At 48.3% G+C, this 23,416-nt stretch overlaps 1 protein-coding gene across 2 annotated transcripts; it reads left to right on the forward strand.

Moving 5' to 3' along the window:
- Positions 1-1,629: 1,629 nt before the first annotated feature.
- Positions 1,630-23,196, forward strand: ZNF239 (zinc finger protein 239). Of its 2 annotated transcripts, XM_054728946.1 has the most exons (4): positions 1,825-1,897; positions 2,313-2,406; positions 10,074-10,354; positions 21,369-23,196. In XM_054728946.1, the coding sequence occupies exon 4, from the start codon at positions 21,464-21,466 to the stop codon at positions 22,856-22,858; it is 1,395 nt and encodes a 464-aa protein (XP_054584921.1). In that variant the 5' UTR covers positions 1,825-1,897; positions 2,313-2,406; positions 10,074-10,354; positions 21,369-21,463; the 3' UTR covers positions 22,859-23,196. The 2 variants fall into 2 exon arrangements, with proteins under 2 accessions (XP_054584922.1, XP_054584921.1); XM_054728947.1 differs by lacking the exons at positions 1,825-1,897; positions 10,074-10,354 and adding an exon at positions 1,630-1,679.
- Positions 23,197-23,416: the final 220 nt, after the last annotated feature.

Here is a 23,416-nt window from a genome sequence, read left to right on the forward strand (position 1 = left end):
AAGCTCCAGTAAAGGACCAGCAAAGTCCCAGGGACATACAAGGAGGAACTGAATCATCTGGCGTCAGGGTGAGGGCTAGAGGGGCAGTTCTCTCCAGGACAGAAGTGCTGTGGGGCACCTCTGACCTTGGTTGAGCCGCCCCACACACAGCCTGGGAGGTGCAAGAGGAAGTGCTGGGAGGGACCATTATTCCGTTGTTGAGACCGCCCCACATCCACCTGCAGGTGAAGGCAGGCACCAAATCTGCATCTCCATCAACCTAGTGAACACTGCTCGCTCCAGATTCCCAGACACTGCCCCACCCATTCCCATACCAGCCTGAACCAATTTCAGGCTTTTCCACACAAGCAGCCAGCCCTGGCCCACGCTGCAGACATTCCTAATCTCCCCAAAACCCACAAAGCCCAGACAAGCAGCAGTTGGCCTCAGCATGCCCGGTGCCTCTTGCCAAGCAGCCCCACATCCAGCACAGACAGCAGCAGCATCAGATCTAGCATAGCCTCTCCCAGGTGCTTCCAAGCCCAGCACAGGCAGCAACCAACCACAAATCACTTTACAGCTCTTACCGGGCGGTCCCTGGCCAGGAAAAGAAGCAGCTGGACTTAACCTGCCCCAGAGCCCCACCAAAAGTCTCCAGCTTAGCAAAGCCGACTGGCAAGGAGCAGAACAGACCATCAAGGCGCAGAGTAGAGCTGTCCAGTCACAGCAGGGCCTGGTCCCAGAGCCACCTGGCCCCAGGGATGCCTCACAGCCCCGGGGTTTTCACAATTGCGCTTTATCACAATTGAGCTGTTTTGCACTCAATAGTTTCTTTCCTCACGCACCTCAAGTTGAGGAATCCAGTTGGCATTGAATTGGCGCCAACAAATTGGTGCCAACGACCATCAGTTGACAATATAAATATGTCAAAATTTAAAACAGGGAGTTCTGGTTTCAGCCAAATGGAATAGCCCCATTTCTCTCAAGTCCTCCCTCCTATAACTAAAAATTCCTGGAGAGAGTTGTGACTGCTGAATGACACATGACTGATTCCTCCGTTTCCTCAAAGTCTTGGCTCCACAAGTTCCTATTTAAAATCGCACTGCCATCCCTCAGTCCCCGACTCGGCTCTACTTTCTCCGTAACACACACCACCTTATAACACACTATACCATTCTTTATCAAAACTACGTATTGCTTGTTTCCTCCACTATTTAACTTCCAGAGTGATTTTTCTCTAAGCGTCTTTAACAGTTCCTAGAACACGTAAGGCCTCAGATGTTTACTAAACTAATGAACTTCAAGAGGCAGATGAAGATGCCGAAGGGCATATATTCGGTTCAGAATATTTTTACTGGTGAAGACGAAATTACGGGTGATATTTACGTTCTTTGCCCCCAGTAGCACATTAACAAAATGTGAAAAACACTTTAATGGGTATTCCTAAAATAATTCTTACCCGTTTGTAATTTAAAAATAATAATAACGTAAATGAACTCTCAAAGAACAGTTTAAACAGTCCGCTGGAAGGAGGAACCCAAGCACCTCCACGCAGTGCGGGGGAAGCCGGGGGAGCAGGGGACGGCACCGGAAGTGTACACCGGAAGTGTCCGTGTCCCGCCCCCGGCTTTCTGGGACTTGTAGTTCAGAGCCCTCCGCGGGCGGAGACGCCGCTTCCAGGCACTGGATTCACGTGGGAGGTGAGCGGCGGGTGGCAGCTGGCAGCTGGCACCTCCTGCAGAGAGGCGGTGGGGAGTGGGAGACCCGCGGAGAGGCTGGCTGTTGTGGGAGCGCGCGCGACCCGGGAGGTGCGGTCCGAGGCGCACAAGCGACCGGGCGCTGCGACGCCGCTACGGCTCCGAGGGGCCCTCCTCTCGCCTGCGCTCCTGGGGGCTTCGTAGTTTGCCTTTTCTGCCCGGTAACTGGCCTTCTTTCAAGGAGGTTTTAAGTGGGCATTATGCAATCGAGAAGGGCTCCCGTGAGGAACCGAGGTTTCTGTCCCCACAACACTGTCCTCATTAAAGGGTTGCATCCGAGCCCTGCGCCCCAAAAATGAGTCAGGTTGAGGAAGGCGTCGCGGGCATCCAAAATTCACCCGAGAGCTCCTACTGCTCCAACTAGAACTTGAGGTCCGAAAATGGACACATCCTGGAGCTACTAGGGGCAGCAGGATGTACCTTGGGGGAAGGGGGAGGCTTGGTCTGTTTGACCCAAAGCCCAGTGGAGAGAGGTGAGGGGGGGACCGCGCGGGGAGACAGGCACCTCAGGAAAGGGTTTCCTACAGTAGCAAGAGATAGGGGACTTGATTTTCATGGCTGTTTCTTTTTTGCAAGCTCCAGCTTCCCAGGACTCTGTGCTGCGAGGAGGGAATGACCAAGTTCCAGGTGCGTTGGGGTTTCTTCTCTGGAAATGCGTCTCCCTGAGAATGTAAGTAACCTTTCTTTCTTGGGTCCCAGGAAGGACATCAGCATTAAGTGCTCCTGATGTCAGGTCCTGTCTTTCTTCTGTGTCATTTTTCCCTTTATTGTCGGACTCCGGTGTGAGACATACGGTATTTTATAAATACGGGTATAGCAACATTGATATCCTAAGGGCATATACTAAGGCATCCAGCCATCAGTTGCTGCACAGGTCTCTGCTGCCTGTAAGTTACACATCAGTTTTCACTGAGCTACCCTCTTCTGGAACTCTGCTCACCCCCCAGAGCACTGGGCTCTGCTCCTGTATTGAAAGACTCCACACAGCATCTTTGCTTGGTCGTCTGTGTTAAAGCCTGCCTTTTCCTGTAGACATTTCACTCATATTGAGTCATTCAAAGCTATTACATGGTCAGTTCTTTGCTAAGTGGTCGCAGGAAAACCCACTCTCTCCCAGAAATGCTCGTCCACCAGGCTGTGTATTGGAATTATTTGTAGTGTTTTTTAAGAGTTAAGGTTCCTAGGTACCACCACTCCCAGACCTACTAAAAAGAGAATTTCGCTTTTTTTATCTCCTTGATCTTTGTATATCCATTAATTTGTTGCATTTATTGTCAGTTATTTCTCTACTTGCTTGATGTGAGCATCTCTAAGATAGGTGAAAGGTCCATCTTTTAGGCTCTGATTGCTTTGTTCTCCTTACCAACATATCTACATGTTCACGTGGTACAATAAATTGCTAAATTATCAATTAGCACTTTTTAAAAAATCGATTTTTCATTTGTCTCCATAAAACCATTTCTAGAAAGTTACCTCAAGATTGGCACTTAGAATCACAGAATGCTTTCAGTGGAAGGCGCCAGCCAGCCCCTCTCTGCCTTGGTGCCATCACTCAGCTGAGAAGAGCTCTAATGCTGAGGGAGCCAGCAGGAAGCACCATTGTCGCAGGGAGCAGCAGAGCAGGAAGTAAGCCCCATGTCTGTTTCTTCGCTATAACTGAACAGGTCATGACACCAGAAATTATTTGAACAAAGTATCAGGCCGAATTTTAAGGAAAAAATAATTGGTTCTTAACCAAGACCATCTTTTTGTTTAGCGAATCCAGTCCTCACATACATAGGAAGTGACCGTGAACTCCTGTAAAAATTGGTTTGGCCCAGCTGGTGTGGCTCAGTGGTTGAGCATCGGCCTATGAACCAGGAGGTCGGGGTTTGATTCCCGGTCAGGTCACATGCCTGGGTTGCAGGCTCGATCCCCAGTGTGGGGCCTGCAGGAGGCAGCTGGTCAATTATTATTTCTCATCATTGATGTTTCTATCTCTCTGAATCTCTCTTCCTTCCTCTCTGAAATTAATTTTTAAAAATTTTTAATTGGTTTGTTTAAAGGACAGTGAATGGCCTCAAGGTACTGAGAGCATGCCATCGCTGTGCCTTGCAAAGTGATTGAGGACTTCAGTGCTCTCTGTATTTTCCTTCCTTCTCTTTTCCCTGTTTCCAAGTGAAGATTATTTTTTCACTGCTGATGAAATTGTGGATTGCTAGTGTAATAAATTTTGAGGTTCTGGTATATATTAATAACTGAATTTAAAGAAGGGACTTCATCCCACCAATACTTGCTGAATGTTTTTATTTACCAGGCATTGTCCTGAGTGCTGAAAGCAGCAGTTGAAATTTAACCATCCCTTCCTCTGTGACTTGGGTAAGTCACTTCACCATTATGAACCTTAGTTTTCTCATCTGAAAATGAGAGTGTTGAATTTGATGAGCTCTCGGTTTAATTGTAGCATTTTATTAGTCTCTTAAATTGAATGTAAATTTACAAATACCATTTAGATTCTGAGTTCGTTGTGCTAGCTGTTGAGAATTTAAAGATTAGTTGAGCATGGCTCCTATCCTTTAAAATCTTTTAGCCAATTTGGGAGACAGACTTAATAGCTATAGTAGATGTATATGAAAGATGCTGTGAGAGGTTGGAGGAGGACGCATCTAACTCATCCTCATGCTTCAGAAAGGACTTTGTTGATTGTCCTGAAACTGAAAGTAGTTCCTAAATGGATGAGAGAAATAGAAGTCAGAGCAGAAGCAATGTGTAGAGGGCTGTTCTAGACTAGAGTATGACGTTTAGATGACTACAGGAATCCAGTGTGACTACAGCTCCTGGCCACCTGCATTACTGTTTCCTGCCCCCTCCAAAGTAAACTGTTGGACCCAGCAAGGAAGGGCTCTGGAAAGAAAGTAAAAAGCCATATGATGTATGTAGTTTGGGGGAGTTAGGCATTTGTGGTGGGAGGTGGGGTGGTGGGAGGGACAGGAAACTACTAGTCCTGGGACCTTGCACCTTGGTTGGCCCTCAGGATACTGAGTCCACTTTCCCAGAGTAAGCCCGAGTTCCACCTTGGATGACCCATACACTCCACTGATATCGGGGAGACTATTCATTATTCAGGGTCTTTTAGTCCCAACTTTGTCTTCTTTAGCAGGACCACTGTTTTCTTTCTCTAATTCCTTTCATTTGGTCCACTGTCATACCATTCCTCATCTTCCAGTTTTCAACCTACTACAAAGTTTATAGTCCATCAACATATCCTTTTCATTCTCAGCAAAAAATTCTCTCCACCACTTTGTGGGATTTTTAAAAATTACTAAATCTGACTATCTAATCTATGAATTGAAAAATGGCAGAACTTGTATTTGAAGACTTGGTAAGGAATTCTTGTGGTCTGGATAAGAAATGAAAGCCTTACCCAGGACGTGACAGTGGGAGTAGAGAATAGGTAACACTGGATGGAGATTTTGGAGACAGCATTGACAAGTCTGAAGTTACCTGAATATTGTTGAGGTAGGGAGGGTGTCTTAGACAACCCAGACAACGGGGTGGAAATGAATAAAATATAAAAGGGAAAAAGATAACTGATGGACTTGGATCTCAGAAGGGAAGAGAGGATTTGATCTGAAATGCATAGGAAGAAGTTAGCGTTGGACAGAAAGAAACCTTTTTCTCTTGAGGTCAAGAAGTCTGGTAGCCGAAACCGGTTTGGCTCAGTGGATAGAGCGTCGGTCTGCGGACTGGAAGGTCCCAGGTTCGATTCCGGTCAAGGGCATGTACATTGGTTGCGGGCACATCCCCTGGTTGGGGGTGTGCAGGAGGCAGCTGGTCGATGTCTCTCTCTCATCGATGTTTCTGGCTCTCTATCCCTCTCCTTTCCTCTCTGTGAAAAATCAATAAAATATATTTTTTTAAAAAAAGAAGTCTGGTAGAAAAAGTGGCCAATCCACCTGCTTGATACTCACCCGGCCCTCTTGTAGGAAAGGGTACGTTTATGTCCCTCTTGGGCAACACCTCCACTTCCATTTCTTCTTTGTCCCGCCTTTTGTGCAGGGACTTGCAGGCTTCTCTAGCCCAACCTTATCCCTCTTCCTCAGACACGGTGGAGACCTGTGACCTTGAGGACAAACTGCCATTTGCCTCACCATCACCTTCTCCACTGGTGACTAGTAGTAAAGTCACTCCTGGGGGGTATGAGGGGAGGGCTGGTTGTCCTCAATTTCCTGAGGAAGGAGTAGGGGGTGCCCCTTCAGCCTCAGTCCTAAGATGTGACCTCTCCTGAAGGTTACTGGGCATTCCCCTCGCTCAGAATTGGAGTTGCTCCTTTGGGCTTCACTTGGCTCTCAGTTGTTTTGTGTCTATTCTATCCTCTGCTTTTCAGCATGTGGCCTGTAGACCAATGGCAGCCCACAGTTTGTTACCGGTATACAAAGATGTAAGTGTCGCCGGTGGAAACAGGATTCTTTCACGGAGTCACAGAAATGCATTTCGGGGACCCATGCATGGGAGGACTTGAGCACAGGGTCAGATTTATTGGCGTGAAACAAAGGACTGCCCCCAGGTGTCTACTGTCTTATTCACAACCAGGTGGCTCAGGTCCATCTCCCTGCAAAAGGAGCCCTGGGCCTGGTGAGCACAAGTGCCCACCAGGAGGACTCGACCCAGAACTGCAGTGCCATCACCCTGGGCTCCAAGTGGCCCAGCACAGTCTTTGTTCCCGGCTGCACCTGCCTGTGTCTCATTTCCCCATCTGCACATCTGCCACCGATGCTCAGTGGTGCCGGCCACGACCCAGTGCTGAGTTCCGGCTCACCGCAGCTGCTAAAAGGGGAGAGAGCACTCCGATGCACAAACAATGAACCGCTGGCCTTTGTTAAGCTTCCCTTGGGTTTGGGAGAGAATAAGCTTTCTTTCAAACAATCATCCTCCTAATTCTTCACGGGCTGTGCTGGGCCCTCCCCTAACCAATCCCTTTCCTGGATCTTCTGGGGTTCCACGCCCTTATTCTGTCTGATCCTTTCCCCAGACTAGACACCTCCCCTTTATGTTTGCCACGTTGGCTCCTACGGCACATGCATCAAGGAGGAAGACCTCCCGCAGGGCCATCTTAGCTTCTGCACATGCCTCAGCAGAGGGATTTCCCCTTTACTGTTTCTCCCTGCCCCTGGTAATCTGGGGGAGCCCCTGACTGTTTGCTGGGGAGATTGGAGGGCCAGTCCTTCCTCCCTACTCAGCGGGGGAAGGGATGTTAATCCCCTCAGGTGGGCAATGCAGCTATCCCCTGTAGTGTCTGTAACCTGTAGCTTCCTAGTCAGTCAGACTCAGCCAGTTTAGCTCCCTTCTCTTGTCAGTAACTGACTAGCTGCCTACCCTAACGTAAGAACAGAGGTTGAGTGTTTGAAACCTTTATATCTGTTAAATCTAATAATTTAAAAAATTGGTGTTGGTATTGAATATCTTTTTTTATTGTATTTTACAAACTATCAGTCTGTAACACTTGAGAAACTTACCAGAGGCAGTTTGAAAATGTTGGTCCATTGAAGAAATCCTGAGGAGCCAGATTCACTGTGAAGTTAACTCCTCTTAGGTGCCGGCCCCGTGTGAGGCCTTAAGGACACAGCTATGAACAAATCAGACAGCCTCTCTGTTCTTAGGGAACTTACATGTTCATGGGGAGAGACAGACAGTAAATTAGAAAACAGATGAGTAAGAAAATGAGATAAGGCATAAGTAATGCAAAGAAATTAATACAGGGAGAAGTGATACTTTGGGGGCATAGCTGGTATTTTTTATATAGACATCTTTGCCACAAGCATTTTCATGCCTAAGTAATTAACAATTAGTAATGGCAATTTTGCCATTAAAATAAAAATTACAAAAAATAAAAGAGGGGCACTAAAAAGGGCATAAAACAAAAGATTTGAAATGCAAAATATTCAAATACATCTTAAAATGTGTGTCGGTTCATGGGAATACTGCTCAAATAACTGATTTTGTTTTGTGGATTGAACCTTAGCATTGTTTTTATTCTGTGAGAAATGTGGATTTAACTCTGTGCCCTCAACAAGTCCCTTGTAATGTGTTTAAAAAAGAAATCATGGCCCTGGCCGGATAGCCCAGTTGGTTAGAGCGTTGTCCTGGTACACCAAGGTTGTAGGTTTGATCCCTGGTCAGGGCACATATAGAAATCAATCAGTAAATGCATAAATAAGTGGAACAACAAATCGATGTTTCTCTCCCTCCCCCTTCTTCTCTCTCTCTCTAAAAATCAATTTCAAAAACATAAGAAATAAACTCTTGGGGCCAATCATTGTCATCGGGAAGAAATGCTCACTGCTTTAAGAGCATTGCCACATCTACTTGTCACTGTCCAGGCCATTTTGAGGACTAGCTCAGATTCACATAGAATGTAAAAATGGGAGTAATTGAGAATTTTGTCAATTAAGAAATGAAACCAAACTGACAACTTGCTTAAATACATTAAGTCTGCTGAAAGTTGTTGAGTTTTTGTGGAGAAGTGAAAACAAACAAAAAACAGTTAACCAGTTCTTTTATCTTTTCTACAGAAGTTGATTGATTTATCAACAGAGAAATGAAATCAAATAAACCAAAAAAATTGAATAGTGAACCAGTTTTGTTTTGGTTTGTGTGTTTTTTTTAATACATTTTTATTGATTTTTTTACAGAGGAAGGGAGAGGGATAGAGAGTTAGAAACATTGATGAGAGAGAAACATCAATCAGCTGCCTCCTGCACACTCCCTACTGGGGATCACGCCAGCAACCAAGGTACATGCCCTTGACCAGATTCGAACCTAGGACCCTTCAGTGAACAGGCCCACGCTCTATCCACTGAGCCAAACCGGTTAGGGCTGTTTTGCTTTTATAGCAGAATTGCCTTACAGCCAGTGAGTTAGCAGGGATAATGTTTGCAGTAAAAATGCTTGTGGCAAAGATGCTATGGCAAAACTACCTAGAACAGGTGTTTTTTTGTTTGTAGTTTTGTGCTACTGTGGATTATGGTCAAGGAAATGCTTCTCAGAGGAGATGGCAGTTCAGCTGAGACCTGAATAAGGAACCAGGCATGTGAAAGGTGTGGGGGAAAACATTCTGAGCAGAGAGGACAATCGTGCAAATTCCCTAAGTTGGGATGTTTGATGTGATCTAGGATCAGCCTAGTGACACAGGAGGGAGGGGTGACTCAGCTGGAGAATGGACAAGACCCCAGTCTGTAAATTTACTCAATGTCCACTGAAAAGTTTTTGGAGGATTTCATGCCTGACATGGTGTGTGTTTTAAAAGATCACCCTGGCCCTAGCTAGTTTGGCTCAGTGGATAGAGTGTTGGTATGCAGCCTGAAGGGTCCCAGGTTCGATTCCAGTCAAGGGCATGTACCTTGGTAGAGGGTGTACAGGAGGCAGCTGATTGGTAATTCTCTCTCATCATTGATGTTTCTATATCTCTCCCCCTCTCCCTTTGTCTCCGAAATAAAAAAATTTTAAATTTTTTTTAAAAACATCACCCTGGCTGCCATGTGGGAAATTCATAGTGTGGGGAGCAAGAGATACATATTAGGAGGTGTTAAGGAGAGCTGTGACTCCCAATGCTAATAGTGCAAGATAGAAGTGGGTAGATTCAGGTATGTCTTAGAGGTGGAGTTGATAGGACTTGGTGATTGATAAAATGTGAGGAAGAGAGAAAAGAATCAAAATGACTTCTAGGATGTGGGCTTGAGTAATTGGGTGGGTCATGTGACTATTTACTAAAATGGGCACAACTATGAAAGAGCAGATTTTTTTCTCGGTTGAAAAAATGCAGATTTTAGTTTTAGGCAGTTCCACCAACCAGAGTTTAACATTTCTGTTCAGGACTATCTACAAGCTGGTTATGAAAAATATATGCAAACTCCCAGAACACACAGAGGAACCAATAAAACCTGCACCCACATGCACAGGTGCCTGAGCCTCCAGCCTTGGGGAGGGGAGGATGGGGGGCTGCAGTCTGTGTCCTGGTTGTGAATGGGGCCCAGGCAAGGAGATTGGGGTCATAGTTTGTGATCCAGCCAGGTGAGGTGTGGGGGTCGGGTGGGTCAGAGGAACGCGCCCAGGGCTGTGGTCCAGGTACTGGTTGTGCGCCAAATGAATAGGGTCGGGTCCTTGCTGGGTCCTCTCTGTGGGTAGGATGAAGGCCCGGAGTCCTGGATCACGGGTTGGGGTCCAGGTCCCGGGGGCTCAGGCCCCCACTCACTCGTGCCGAAGCTGCAGCACAGCGCCCTGCGCTCCCCCACCCTCCCTCCCACAAACACACCATTCTTGCCAAAGCAGCTCGCCACCCAGCCATTGCCGCCCCCTCAGGCCTTGAAGATCTCCAGGCACCGCAAGACGAAGCTCGAGTGACCCCAGCTCACGTCCACCGAGCCCCGGGACCAGCTGCAGCAGATGGTCACGAAGCACTTCTTCATCCGGTACTCGAACTCACGGTGTGCATGAGGCCCAGCCTGCTGGTGGGGACACACCGCCAAGGGCCTGCATGACCTGGACTCATCCACCGGGAGCTGAGGCCCGGCCGCTGGCCGGCAAGCAAGGAGTGGCAGCCTAGAAGAGCAGATACGGATGGAGGTTATTGAGAGCAAGAGGTCTGTTGAGGCTTATTACGTTTTAAGGGCCTTTTAGATACCCAAGTGTAGATGTTAGGTGGAAAGTTGGAGCCTGGAGTTAAGGAGGAAGGAGATAGAGATAAGTTTTTGCAAATACCTAAAGAGAGTATGTTATAGTTGTATGTATATGTGCTATTTTATTTTTTACAATAATGTTCAAGTACTTGGTTTAGAAGAAAGGACATAGGATTGATATGACAATGGAAAAATTTGAGATCTTAAATATACTGTGGATGAGAGGAAAAGACAAAAGGTTAAAGGATGATTGATGATCTTGATAAAGCAGGTGTGATAGAAAAGAAAGAACAGAAAGAATTGGAAGATGTTTTAAAATTGTAGCTATCACCCTAGCTTGTTTGGCTCAGTGGATGGAGCATCGGCCTGTGAACTGAAGGGTCCTGGGTTCGATTCCGGCCAGGAGCACATGCCCGGGTTGCAAGCACGATCCCCAGTGAGGGGCCTGCAGGAGGCAGCTGATCAATGATTCTCTCTCATCGTTGATGTTTCTATCTCTCGCTCCCTCCCTTCCTCTCTGAAATCAATAACGAAATATATTTTAAAAAATAAAAGTGTAGCTATCAAGATATTAATATTTCAAAAGCAGAGTGGTCCAAGTAGTGAAATGGCCCTGATCATGGTAACTGAGTGTGAAATGAGACTGAGATCGTTGGGACTGTAGAGGTTAAAATGTCAGGTTAGGATGTTGGGTAAGTTGTTCTCGTGTGTGTTGAAGTTGTCAGGACAATAGTAGACATGGGTGGAAAGAACAACTCAGCAATGACCATGAGATGACAGTGACATGAAAGATTAAGTTGCTGGACGGCTTGAGCCTGAGTGAGTTGTGGGCAGGAGAGGAAGGGTTTTGAAGGAAGTAGCGAAGTAGATGAGAAAGGAGTTTCCAACAAAGCTTGATTTGGATCCCTCAGATCCCTGAACTGCATACTCCTATACCTTCTCACCTTTTCAAGTGCTCCCAACCTCACCTTCCTTCCAGGGCATTTGTGCAGATGGTTGGCAGTAAAGGAGCGCTTACTGTTTTAGGAGCCAGTAACATTCGACGGTTTCTCTGTGGACTTCACTGAGGAGTGGGGTCCCTGGACCCTGCTCATAGGAAGCTGCACAGAGCCGAGGTGCCGCAGCCCTGCAGCCACTTGGTCTCAGTGGGTAAGAACATGAGCCTGGACACCTGCCCACTGGAGTCTTTGTTTCTTCAATTTTAAATAGTGATGGGGCCCCAGGAGTTGTAGTTCAGGAATCAGAGTTTCCTAATTTCTTTTTGACACAAAAGGATGTTTCTGATTATCCTAAACAGCTAAAGAACTTTACTTGGTAAGAATTGAAGAATTGTAGCTTTACTGAGTCATCTGAGAAATCATACCTGATCCATCCCTGATAAGCCAGAATTTGGTACTGATTTGCTTTCTGCACAGTTACCCAACCCGTGTATTTCCCAGATATGATCTTTCAGTTGCACAGAGTTGAAGTTAATTACATAATGAAGAACGAACTCCAAAGGAATCAGCAAGGCATCGTGGCAAGTTACAAATCCAAGCTAATCCATGAAAGAGGAGTCCCTTCTTATATTTTATTTTTTAATTAAATCTTTATTGTTGAAAGTATTACATGTCCTCTTTTTTCCCCCATTGACCCCTTCTAGCCCGCCCCCAACCTCACCCCCAGCCCTTCACTATATTGTCTGTGTCCATGGGTTATGCATATATGCATACATGTTCTTTGGATGATCTCTTCCCACCCACACACCCTCCCTCGCCTTCCCTCTGAGATTCCACAGTCTGTTCTATGCTTCTATGTCTCTGGGTCTGTTTTGTTCATCAGTTAATATGAGTGAGATCATGTGATACTTACCTTTCTCTGATGGGTTTATTTCACATAGTGTAATACTTTCCAGGTCCCTCCATGCTGTCTCAAAGGGTAAGCGATTCTTCTTTTTTACTGCTGCATAATATTCCATGGTGTAAATGTACCACAGCTTTTTATCCACTCATCTACTGATGGGCACATGGACTGTTTCCAGATCTTGGCTATTGTAAATTGTGATGCTATGAACTTAGGGGTGCATACATTCTTTCTGATTGGTGTTTGGGGTTTCTTAGAATATATTCCTGGAAGTGGAATCACTGGGTCAAATGGCAGTTCCATTTTTAATTTTTTGAGGAAACTAAGAGGAGTCCCTTTTTAAATGTTTAAGGAGTTCTCTTTGAAGTTCTCTGGTCTGTGGAGAAAGCTGAGGCTTCAAGGATGCTTTCCACAAACTGAGTTACCTGTATCTATTCACTTACTCTCCCTTCTAGCTTTTCAGAAAGTTGTGGTCTTTCTCATTCACGCTGACCTTCTTATCTGTACTCTGTCTTCTCCCATGTTTTCCCCACTTTCTCCATTAAAAACCCCACTGCCCTGCAATATCCATTTCCCTTTGCTTCTTTTCTTACACATCAGAGATTCATCCATCTCCCCTTCTGAATATAAGACAACATCTATCTAGAGATAGATAGGAGTATAGCTGATACAGGTTTTCTCAAAAAACTTTTGACTGCTTGAAGCAAAGAGTCTGCAATATTTCTAATGAAATAATACATTTTTAGGTATCTACCCTAAGGAATTAATCAGTAACATCAACAGAAAATTGTGAACAGTCATTATAGAATTATTTAATACAGTGAAATAATTACTCACCAAATATATCAGAGGGGGTTGGTTATACAAATTATAGAGGGTCATATACTGGTAAGAGAAAAACATGTGGCCATTAAAATATATACTGATCAAGACTTTTTAATTTTTATTGAATTTATTGGGACAACATTGGTTAATAAAATTACATAGGTTTCAGGTTTACAATTCTATAATAGATCATCCATATATTGAATTATGTGTTCACCACTCCAAGTCAAGTCTCCTTCAATCACCATTTATTTCCCCTTTACCCTATTCAGTGTTCCCCAATCCCCTTTTCTTTCTGGTAATCACCATACAGTTTTCTGTCTCTGAGTTTGGGGTAGGAGGAGTTTGCTTACTGCCTTCACTTTTTTCACCCTACCCCACAACCCCTCCCTTCTGACAGCTGTGAGTCTATTCTCTGTATGTAGTTCTGTTTCTATTTTTGTTAATTTATTTTGTTCATTTGATTCCACATATAAGTGAAATAATATGGTACTTGTCTTTCCCTGACTGGCTTATATCACTTAGCATAATGTTCTCTAGGTCCACCGATGCTGTCACAAAGGGTAAGATTTCCTTTTTTTATAGCCCCGTAGTATTCCATTGTGTAAATGTACCACAGCTTTTTTATCCACTCATCTGCTGATGGGCACCTAGGCTGTTTCCAGATCTTGGCTGCTGTAAATAATGCTGCTATTAAGAGAGGGGTGCATATAGTCTTTCTGATTGGTGTTTCTGGATTCTTAGGATATATGCCCAGAAGTGGTATTGCTGGGTCAAAGCAGTTCTATTTTTAATTTTTTTAGGAAATTCCATGCTGTTTTTCACAGTGGCTGCACCAGTCTGCATTCCCATCAGCAGTGCACTAGGGTTTCCTTTTCTCCACATCTGCGCCAGCATTTGTTTTTTGTTGATTTATTGATGGTAGCCATTCTGGCAGGTGTGATCTTCTGTTCACTATTTCTTGAATCTGTGCCAGTCTTTATGAAAATTAGTTTCTACTTTTTTTTCTGCTTACATTTTTTATTGTCCCATTTTTCCCCACAAAGTCTTTTTTGTGCATAGTACATACTAGAGTCTACATCCTCAGCTGATGCCCAACCCTCTTTGGTGCATGCAGGCTCTACTAACAAGGAACAACTCTTCTAACTGGGCTTGGAATGGATATCAGAATCCAGGTGGTGAGTGGTATAGACTCCTTTTTTGAGGGTGCCTTTTCAGGCAAGTAAGTTATCTGAGGCATGCCATGCTCTGATCTCCAGCTCTGAGATATCTCCCTTGTCAGAAATCCCACTTCAGGGGTTACCTTGAGGCTTTGTCCTGGAGTCAATTGCTTCTTTTTGTACCTTAATCAGCCCTGCCATTGTACATTATTTCATAGTATCCCTAAACCTATTCACTCAAGCAAGATACTTGGGGATCATGCTTGGTGCCTCCTTTCCCTTTAGCATTACCTCCACTTCTCTTTTCAGCCCAACTAATACTATTAGGAGTCTTTCTTTAATAGATCATTTACTTTGTTCTTAAGACTTTGTATGGGGCTACTTCTGGTAGCTATCCAATATTTCACTTTTTGTTGGGAAAAGGATGGTTGTGAGTATGGTGCTGATAATAGCAACAACTAGTCTAACCATCAGAAATGTCTAACAGGAATTAAAAAACCTGAATTTCCTGCCTAGGAAGCAGAGCTTTTGACGCTGACTGGCATAGGAACAAAAAAAAACAACAACCAACAAACAAAAAAAACCCTGAATTTCCAGGATAAACCGCTCTTATTTTATAGTCATTGATTCTGACTTTGGAAATTGAATTATTTGAATTTCTAGGACTTCTTTAGAAGACCTCTTATTCCTTCAGAAATCATCTCTTGTACATGGCTTGAACTGTTCAATTTTTTTTTCTAGTTTCTAGTTTTCTATTTTCTCCATCATTCCTAATTCATCTGCTCTTTATCATCTGAGAAGTTTCTCAACTTTTTTATTCTGGTGGTGACAACTCTTTTTTTTTTTTTTTAAGGCTTTTATAGATTTCTTTTTTGCTATTTCATTGTAATATTAGGATTTTCACTCTGTTTTAACCAACATATATACTAGTAAGTCTAAAAAGTTGTATATTTTTAGCACAATTCTCCCTCAGAAGTTCCAGACCCATATATCTCACTGCTTACTGAACAGTGAGAAGATTCCACCAGCACCACAAATTAAACATCAGATTTAAAGCTTGTCGCCTGTCCTTCTCCACTCCAGCCTTTCCTTTTGCATTCCCTATCTTATTTCTTAGTACCCCTAAACCTATTCACTCAAGCAAGGAACTTGGGGATCATGCTTGGTGCCTCCTTTCCCTTCTAGTTAGTCATCATATGATTTAGAATGTCCCTCTCCCACTCTCTCCATAACTATCATCCTTACCATTTCTAATTTGCTATAGCAGTTGTCTCTCTACCTAAAGTCTTGCTCATTTCTGATGAGCAAGTCAATCTTCCATTCCCAATTGAAATCCTTTAATATCTATAAATCTTTAAAGGTTTTAGCCCAGAGGAGAAACCAAGATGGCGGCATAGGTGAAACACCTAACCTGCAGCCGGGCACAACAATTTCAAAAGCACAACTAGAGGTCAGAACGGACATCGTCCAGAACCACAGGAGAGCTGGCAGACTGAAATGCCCACAGCTGGGGGGAAGGAGAAGGCCACGGGGACAATCGGGGGAGCCGTAAAAGCCTGAGGTATGGAGAAACTGGCGGAGACACGAGCACGCGCGCCTGCGGGGAGGATGGAGCCGGAGAGGAAGGGGCGGCTGACGGCCTGGCCGGCGTTCACTGGCAGGAAGGAGATAAAGGCTCCGGAGTGCGCTAAGCGCCGGCTCCGACTGCACTGAGCGCCAGTCCCGGGCGAAACCCTGGGAAGCCAGGCGCAGGCTGGGGGAATGAATCTGGGCTGTGGGGCGCAGGCACAGAGGAGCGGGGGAAGGCAGAGCTCCAGAGGCGCGCACGGGAAGGGGCGCAAAGGACGGACTGTTGCCTGCGCCACTGAACTGCCCTAGCGGGAAGGAGACATAAGCTCAGGACCGTGCTGAACCCCAGTTCCGACTGCACTGAACCCCAGTTCCGGGCGAAACCCTGGGAAGCCAGGCGCACGCTGGGGGAATGAATTTGGGCTGTGGTGGCGGAGGCACAGAGAAGCGGCGGCTCCAGACGCGCGCACTGGAAGGTGCGCAGAGTACGGACTTTTGCCTGCGCCACTGGGTGGCCCTGCTGGGAAGGAGACAGGGACGCCAGACTGCGCTGAGACCCAGTTCCAACTACACTGAAACCCAGTTCCAGGCGAGAATCTGGGAGTCCAGATTCATTAGGGGAGGGACTGGACTGTTTGGCAGTGGGCGAAATTCCAGGGCGCGTTTCTCTCAGAGGTGTTTGCAAGGAATACAGAGGGACACAGACACAGGAGCCTCATAGGGCGGGGCTGACAGGAAGCCAAGGTTGTAGGCTCCACCCTGTAGCTCCGCCCCAGCCAAGCTGAGCAGAAGCTTTTTCCTGCTGAGTGCCTCAGGTAGTGGCTGACCCACACTGCATTGGAGACCCAGAAACGAGGGCATCTAGTGGTTGGTGGGAGATGACACCAGATTTCAATCACTTGCATAAGGGAGGCATTCTAGAGGCAGACTCAGTGAGCGCCAAGGCATTGCTGCATCAAGACCCGGCCCACAAACATGTCTCCTGCACAGCAACTCTTCCTATATGGACAAAGAGGGTCCTCACGGCCAATTGGCCTGGAGGACAATTCCTCCCAGTGACACCAACAACAATCAAGACTTAACTGTACAAAGGAGGACCAAGATGGAGACATAGGGCGGCAGCCTGATCGTTGCCTACCACAACAATATTGAGACTACGACGGGAGAGCAGAGCAGACACCAGCCAGAAAGACCGGGGGGCTGGCTGAGCAGATGCTCTACAACTAGAATAAAAGAGAGGGGTACGCAGGATGATGCTGATGCCGGTGACCCAAAGTCCACACTTTAAGAACTATGGCTCAGGCGACACAATGGTGGCCAGGAACGTGCTCGGCGCAGTTCCCCCGGCGGTCTCCGGCTGAGGGGACGGCTCCACTCGCTGCCGAGCACGGACAGACGAGCCCCTGGGAGACATGGGGTGGGAGACTCCGTGCTTGCTGACCTCCGAGTCCTTCAAGAATCTCAATGCCCCGAAGTGGCCAGGTGCGCACGCTCAGCGACTGGCCACCGTTGCAGACTCAAGGGCCGACGCAGCGACACCGGACCAGCCCACCGCCGGGCACCGGGCACACCGGAGCCTTGCCGAGCCCGCCGCCCAACGAGTTCTGCGGCAGCCGCCCTGGAGCTCTGAGAAAATGACCGAAGGAATTGCTGAGAGGGAATTGACCAACAGGAATTGGGATCAAGAAGACGAAACCCCGCTGAGACCCGAGTCCAGGCGAGCCTGCGAGCCTCTGGGCTCAGATGTGGTCACACGCCTCTGGGTCTAGGTGAGGCCTCACGCCCCTGGGTTTGGGTGAGGCCACGCGCCCCTGGGTCCAGGTGAAGCTGGACTCCGGGTTCGGGTGAGGCCATGTGCCCCTGGGTCCGGGCGAATCTGAACCCTGGGTCCGGGTGAGGCCGTGGGCCCCTGGATCCGGGTGAGACCACGCGACCAGGGGTCTGAGAGAGGTAACGCGCCCCTGGGTCCGGGTGGCTTCGTGCTCCTAGGTCCAGGTGAGGCCACGTGCCCCTGGGTCTGAGAGAGGCCATGCACCCCTAGGTCTGGGCGAGACCATGTGTCCCTGGATCCGGGTGGGGCCTCGTGCACCTAGGCCCGGGTGGGGCCGCGTGCCCCTGGGTCTGGGGGAGGCCAGGCGTCCCTGGGTCCGGGTGAGACCGTGTGTCCCTAGATCCGGGTGAGGCCTCGTGCACCTAGGCCCGGGTGAGCCCAAGTGGCCCTGGGTCTGGGAGAGGCCAAGCGTCCCTGGGTCCGGGTGAGACCATGTGTCCCAGGATCCGGGTGAGGCCTCGTGCACCTAGGCCCGGGTGAGCCCAAGTGGCCCTGGGTCTGGGAGAGGCCAAGCATCCCTGGGTCCGGGTGAGACCATGTGTCCCTGGATCCGGGTGAGGCCGCGTGCACCTAGGCCCGGGTGAGCCCAAGTGGCCCTGGGTCTGGGAGAGGCCAAGCGTCCCTGGGTCCGGGTGCGACCATGTGTCCCTGGATCCGGATGAGGCCTCGTGCACCTAGGCCCGGGTGAGCCCAAGTGGCCCTGGGTCTGGGAGAGGCCAAGCGTCCCTCGGTCCGGGTGAGACCATGTGTCCCTGGATCCGGGTGAGGCCGCGTGCACCTAGGCCCGGGTGAGCCCAAGTGGCCCTGGGTCTGGGAGAGGCCAAGCGTCCCTGGGTCCGGGTGCGACCATGTGTCCCTGGATCCGGGTGAGGCCTCGTGCACCTAGGCCCGGGTGAGGCCACGTGCCCCTGGGTCTGGGAGAGGCCAAGCGTCCCTCGGTCCGGGTGAGACCATGTGTCCCTGGATCCGGGTGAGGCCGCGTGCACCTAGGCCCGGGTGAGCCCAAGTGGCCCTGGGTCTGGGAGAGGCCAAGCGTCCCTCGGTCCGGGTGCGACCATGTGTCCCTGGATCCGGGTGAGGCCTCGTGCACCTAGGCCCGGGTGAGCCCAAGTGGCCCTGGGTCTGGGAGAGGCCAAGCGTCCCTGGGTCCGGGTGCGACCATGTGTCCCTGGATCCAGGTGAGGCCTCGTACACCTAGGCCCGGGTGAGCCCAAGTGGCCCTGGGTCTGGGAGAGGCCAAGCGTCCCTGGGTCCGGGTGCGACCATGTGTCCCTGGATCCGGATGAGGCCTCGTGCACCTAGGCCCGGGTGAGCCCAAGTGGCCCTGGGTCTGGGAGAGGCCAAGCGTCCCTGGGTCCGGGTGTGATCATGTGTCCCTGGATCCGGGTGAGGCCTCGTGCGCCTAGGCCCGGGTGAGGCCACGTGCCCCTGGGTCTGGGAGAGGCCAAGCGTCCCTCGGTCCGGGTGAGACCATGTGTCCCTGGATCCGGGTGAGGCCTCGTGCACCTAGGCCCGGGTGAGCCCAAGTGGCCCTGGGTCTGGGAGAGGCCAAGCGTCCCTGGGTCCGGGTGCGACCATGTGTCCCTGGATCTGGATGAGGCCTCGTGCACCTAGGCCCGGGTGAGCCCAAGTGGCCCTGGGTCTGGGAGAGGCCAAGCGTCCCTGGGTCCGGGTGAGACCATGTGTCCCTGGATCCGGGTGAGGCCTCGTGCACCTAGGCCCGGGTGAGCCCAAGTGGCCCTGGGTCTGGGAGAGGCCAAGCGTCCCTGGGTCCGGGTGAGACCATGTGTCCCTGGAACCGGGTGAGGCCGCGTGCACCTAGGCCCGGGTGAGCCCAAGTGGCCCTGGGTCTGGGAGAGGCCAAGCGTCCCTGGGTCCGGGTGCGACCATGTGTCCCTGGATCCGGATGAGGCCTCGTGCACCTAGGCCCGGGTGAGCCCAAGTGGCCCTGGGTCTGGGAGAGGCCAAGCGTCCCTGGGTCCGGGTGCGACCATGTGTCCCTGGATCCGGATGAGGCCTCGTGCACCTAGGCCCGGGTGAGGCCACGTGTCCCTGGGTCTGGGAGAGGCCAAGTGTCCCTGGGTACGGGTGAAGCCAGATCCTGGGTCCGGGTGAGGCCGTGCGCCCCTGGATCCATCCGGGTGAGGCTGGGTCCCAGGCCCGGGTGAGACCACGCGCCCCTTAGGTATGGGTGAGGCCACGTGCCCCTTAGTCCGGGTGACGCCGTGCCCCTGGGTTCGGCCGAGACCAAACCAGAGGGAGTCGGACCTCCATTACCACCATTTGTCCACCATCCAGAGCTGAGGGGTCAGTGCTGACATGTACACATAAGGAACAACTGGACATTGAAATTGGGTCTCAAAAGAACTGTTGGTGTAGGGGGAAGCTCGCTACAGATTGATTCATTTGCCTGTCAGCATAACTATTATTGCTCGTCTCACATTCAGTTCTTATTAGTATATATCTAATGACATATGATCTCGCTCATCTAGGGGAAATGATGAACAACATAGACTGAGGAACAAGAACAGAACCAGAAGCAAGGAGGCATCGATCGGAATATCGGGCCTCAGAGGGAGGATAGGGGAGGGTAGGGGGAGGGTGGGGGGGAGGGGGAGAGTTCAACCAAAGGACCTGTATGCATGCATATAAGTCTATCCAACGGTTAAGTTCAACAGGGGATTGGGGCATGCGTGGGGAGAGGGGTGGGATGGGAATGGGGGGATGAGGACAAATATGTGACACCTTAATCAATAAAGAAATTTAAAAAATAAAAAAAATTAAAAAAAGAAAAAAAAAAAAAGAAAAAAAAAAAAAAAAGGTTTTAGCCCTAAATCCTTAGTAGTACACACCAACCCCTTTGTTCTAGCTCAGGGGTCCTCAAACTTTTTAAACAGGAGGCCAGTTCACTGTCCCTCAGACGGTTGGAGGGCCGGACTATAGTTTTAAAAAAACTATGAACAAATTCCTATGCACACTGCACATATCTTATTTTTAAGTAAAAAAACAAAACGGCAAAAACCACCCGCATGTGGCCCGCGGGCCGTAGTTTGAGGACGCCTGTTCTAGCTCCTGCTTTCCTCTCCAGGGTGCACTTTAGCATTGATATGGTGCTATCATTATTGATATATTTGTCTTTCTCCCCAGTAGGCTCTAGCTTATTTACTTTCTTGTATCCCCAGCATCTATTAAAGTAGATTACCAATTCAATGAAAATTTACTTAAAATAAAATGAAGTAAAGTGAACCAAAATGTAATTTGTGGCAAGGATGTGGGATTCATAGCCTTCTGCAGAGTTAGGGGAGGAATATCTTTTTTTATACCTTTTTTTTTTATTATTAATTTCAGAGAGGTAGGGAGAGGGAGAGATAGGTAGAAACATCAATGATGAGAGAGAATCATTGATAGGCTGCCTCCTACACGCCCCCAACTGAGGATTGAGCCCACAACTGGGCTTGTGCCCTTGACCTGACTCAAACCTGGGACCCTGCAGTCCACAGGCCGACGCTCTATCCACTGAGCCAAACCAGCTAGGGCAGGGGAGGAATACTTTTATTGGCTATGCATAAAAAAGACAAGATTTATATTTTGTGTACAAAAGTATTTTCTCTGACAATCCAAAGTACATGACTATAAGGACAAGACTGAACTATTTCCTAGTTATTAAGGCTTCAGGACTTAGGCACTCCACTTCTGAAATCTTGAAATCTATCCAGTTTGTTGTTATCACTGAATTTTCTTTGTTCCCTAGGAGACTTGAATGAAAATTTTGTGGAGAATCTTCAAGAGAAAGGACCTGGGGATCTATTACATGAAGAGCTTTTCTGCTGGCTAATTTTGGAAGAGATGGCCAGTACCATAACTAGGAGTAAGGATTACACTGTGAATCTTCAAGGAGAAATGTATAGGAACCCTGAACTAGATCTTTCCCTTTGTCAAAAGTGGGGAGAAGCATCTTCTCACATTTCTAGAAACAAGAGCAGTGGCGTGACTCTTCAAAGTGGTGATGTCAAAAAGTATTTAAGTGCCATGGAAAGTGAAGAATATTTGTCTTTGAAAGTTCCGAGCCAAGTGGCCAAACAGGACTCCTCAGTGACATTTTGTGAGAATGAGCCCCAGGACCCTCAGGAGACAAGTCTGTTCGTAACAGAAGAAAGTACTGAGAGAAAAGTATTAGGAGGAAAAAGTCCTCCCATAAACCATTGTTCAGAAACCCTTCATATTAAACTTGTGTCTGATGTAATAGAACTGGTCTCACCATTGTTCAGTGGTGAAACTATTTGCCAGAAGAGCCAACTGAAAGAATCCTTGGATCCCTTTGACTGTAACTGTAATAACATTTATGGTTGGAAATCACGGGTGGTGAGTCATCAGAGAGCTCCTACAGAGAAGCATCCCTGCAATCATTATGACTCTGGCAAAATACATAATACCAGCTCAGATAGTCATCCATGTGAGAAAATACACAATGCAGAGAAACAATACCAATGCAGTAGGTGTGGTAAGGACTTCAGTGAGAGCTCAGAACTACTACTACATCAGAAAGACCACACAAAAGAAAAGCCCTACAAATGTGAGCATTGTGGGAAGGGTTTCGTGAGGAGCTCAAGTCTCCTCATCCATCAAGCCATCCACACTGATGAGAAACCTTATAAGTGTGACAAGTGTGGGAAGGGCTTCACAAGGAGTTCAAGTCTGCTTATTCATCATGCAGTCCATACAGGCGAGAAACCTTATAAATGTGACAAGTGTGGGAAGGGCTTTAGTCAGAGCTCCAAATTGCATATCCACCAGCGAGTACACACTGGTGAGAAGCCCTATGAGTGTGGGGAGTGTGGAATGAGCTTCAGTCAGCGCTCTAACCTGCACATCCACCAGCGAGTCCACACAGGAGAGAGGCCCTACAAATGTGGAGAGTGTGGCAAGGGCTTTAGTCAAAGTTCGAACCTTCACATTCACCGGTGCATACACACAGGGGAGAAGCCTTACCAGTGCTATGAGTGTGGGAAGGGCTTCAGCCAGAGCTCAGATCTCCGCATCCATCTCAGAGTTCACACTGGGGAAAAGCCCTATCACTGCGGCAAGTGTGGGAAGGGGTTTAGCCAGAGCTCCAAACTCCTCATCCACCAGAGAGTACACACTGGGGAAAAGCCCTATCACTGCGGCAAGTGTGGGAAGGGCTTCAGCCAGAGCTCCAACCTCCACATCCACCAGCGAGTTCACAGGAAAGATCCCTGTTAACAAGCTCTTCAATTGTATGCTTGTACTCTAAAGACTTAAATATTTTTAACATCACTCTGACCTCTATATTCTATGAAGATGAGTTATTAAGATATGTTCCCTCACTGAAAATAATTCATTCATTTGAAGTATTTAAGTGCCAAGAACTTTGTTATACTATACAATGAATTCCTTGTTCTAGTTCCTTAGATAGGTGGCATGAAAACAGCTGTACACTAGCTCAGCCAGTGTTATTAGAACTATACTAGAGGCCCGGTGCATGGGTAAAGTCCCTAGACCTGGCCAGCAATCAGGGCCGATCAGGGCCTTGCAGCTGCCGGCCAGGGCCTGCCTTCCCTGGCTGACGGCTGACAGCCGCTGGCCGGGGCCTTCATTCCGCACCACCCCTGGTGGTCAGCACACATCATAGCAAGCAATCCAACTCGTGAGGGGGCAATTTGCATATTAGCCTTTTATATAATAGACTAGAGGCCCAGTGCACTGGGGATGAAAGAGGTGTCCCTCAGCCCAGTCCAGCCTGCATCCCTCTCATAATCCAGGACTGCTGGCTCCCAACTG

Source organism: Eptesicus fuscus, chromosome 17 (genome assembly GCF_027574615.1).
Source record: "Eptesicus fuscus isolate TK198812 chromosome 17, DD_ASM_mEF_20220401, whole genome shotgun sequence".
Lineage (NCBI taxonomy): Eukaryota > Metazoa > Chordata > Mammalia > Chiroptera > Vespertilionidae > Eptesicus > Eptesicus fuscus.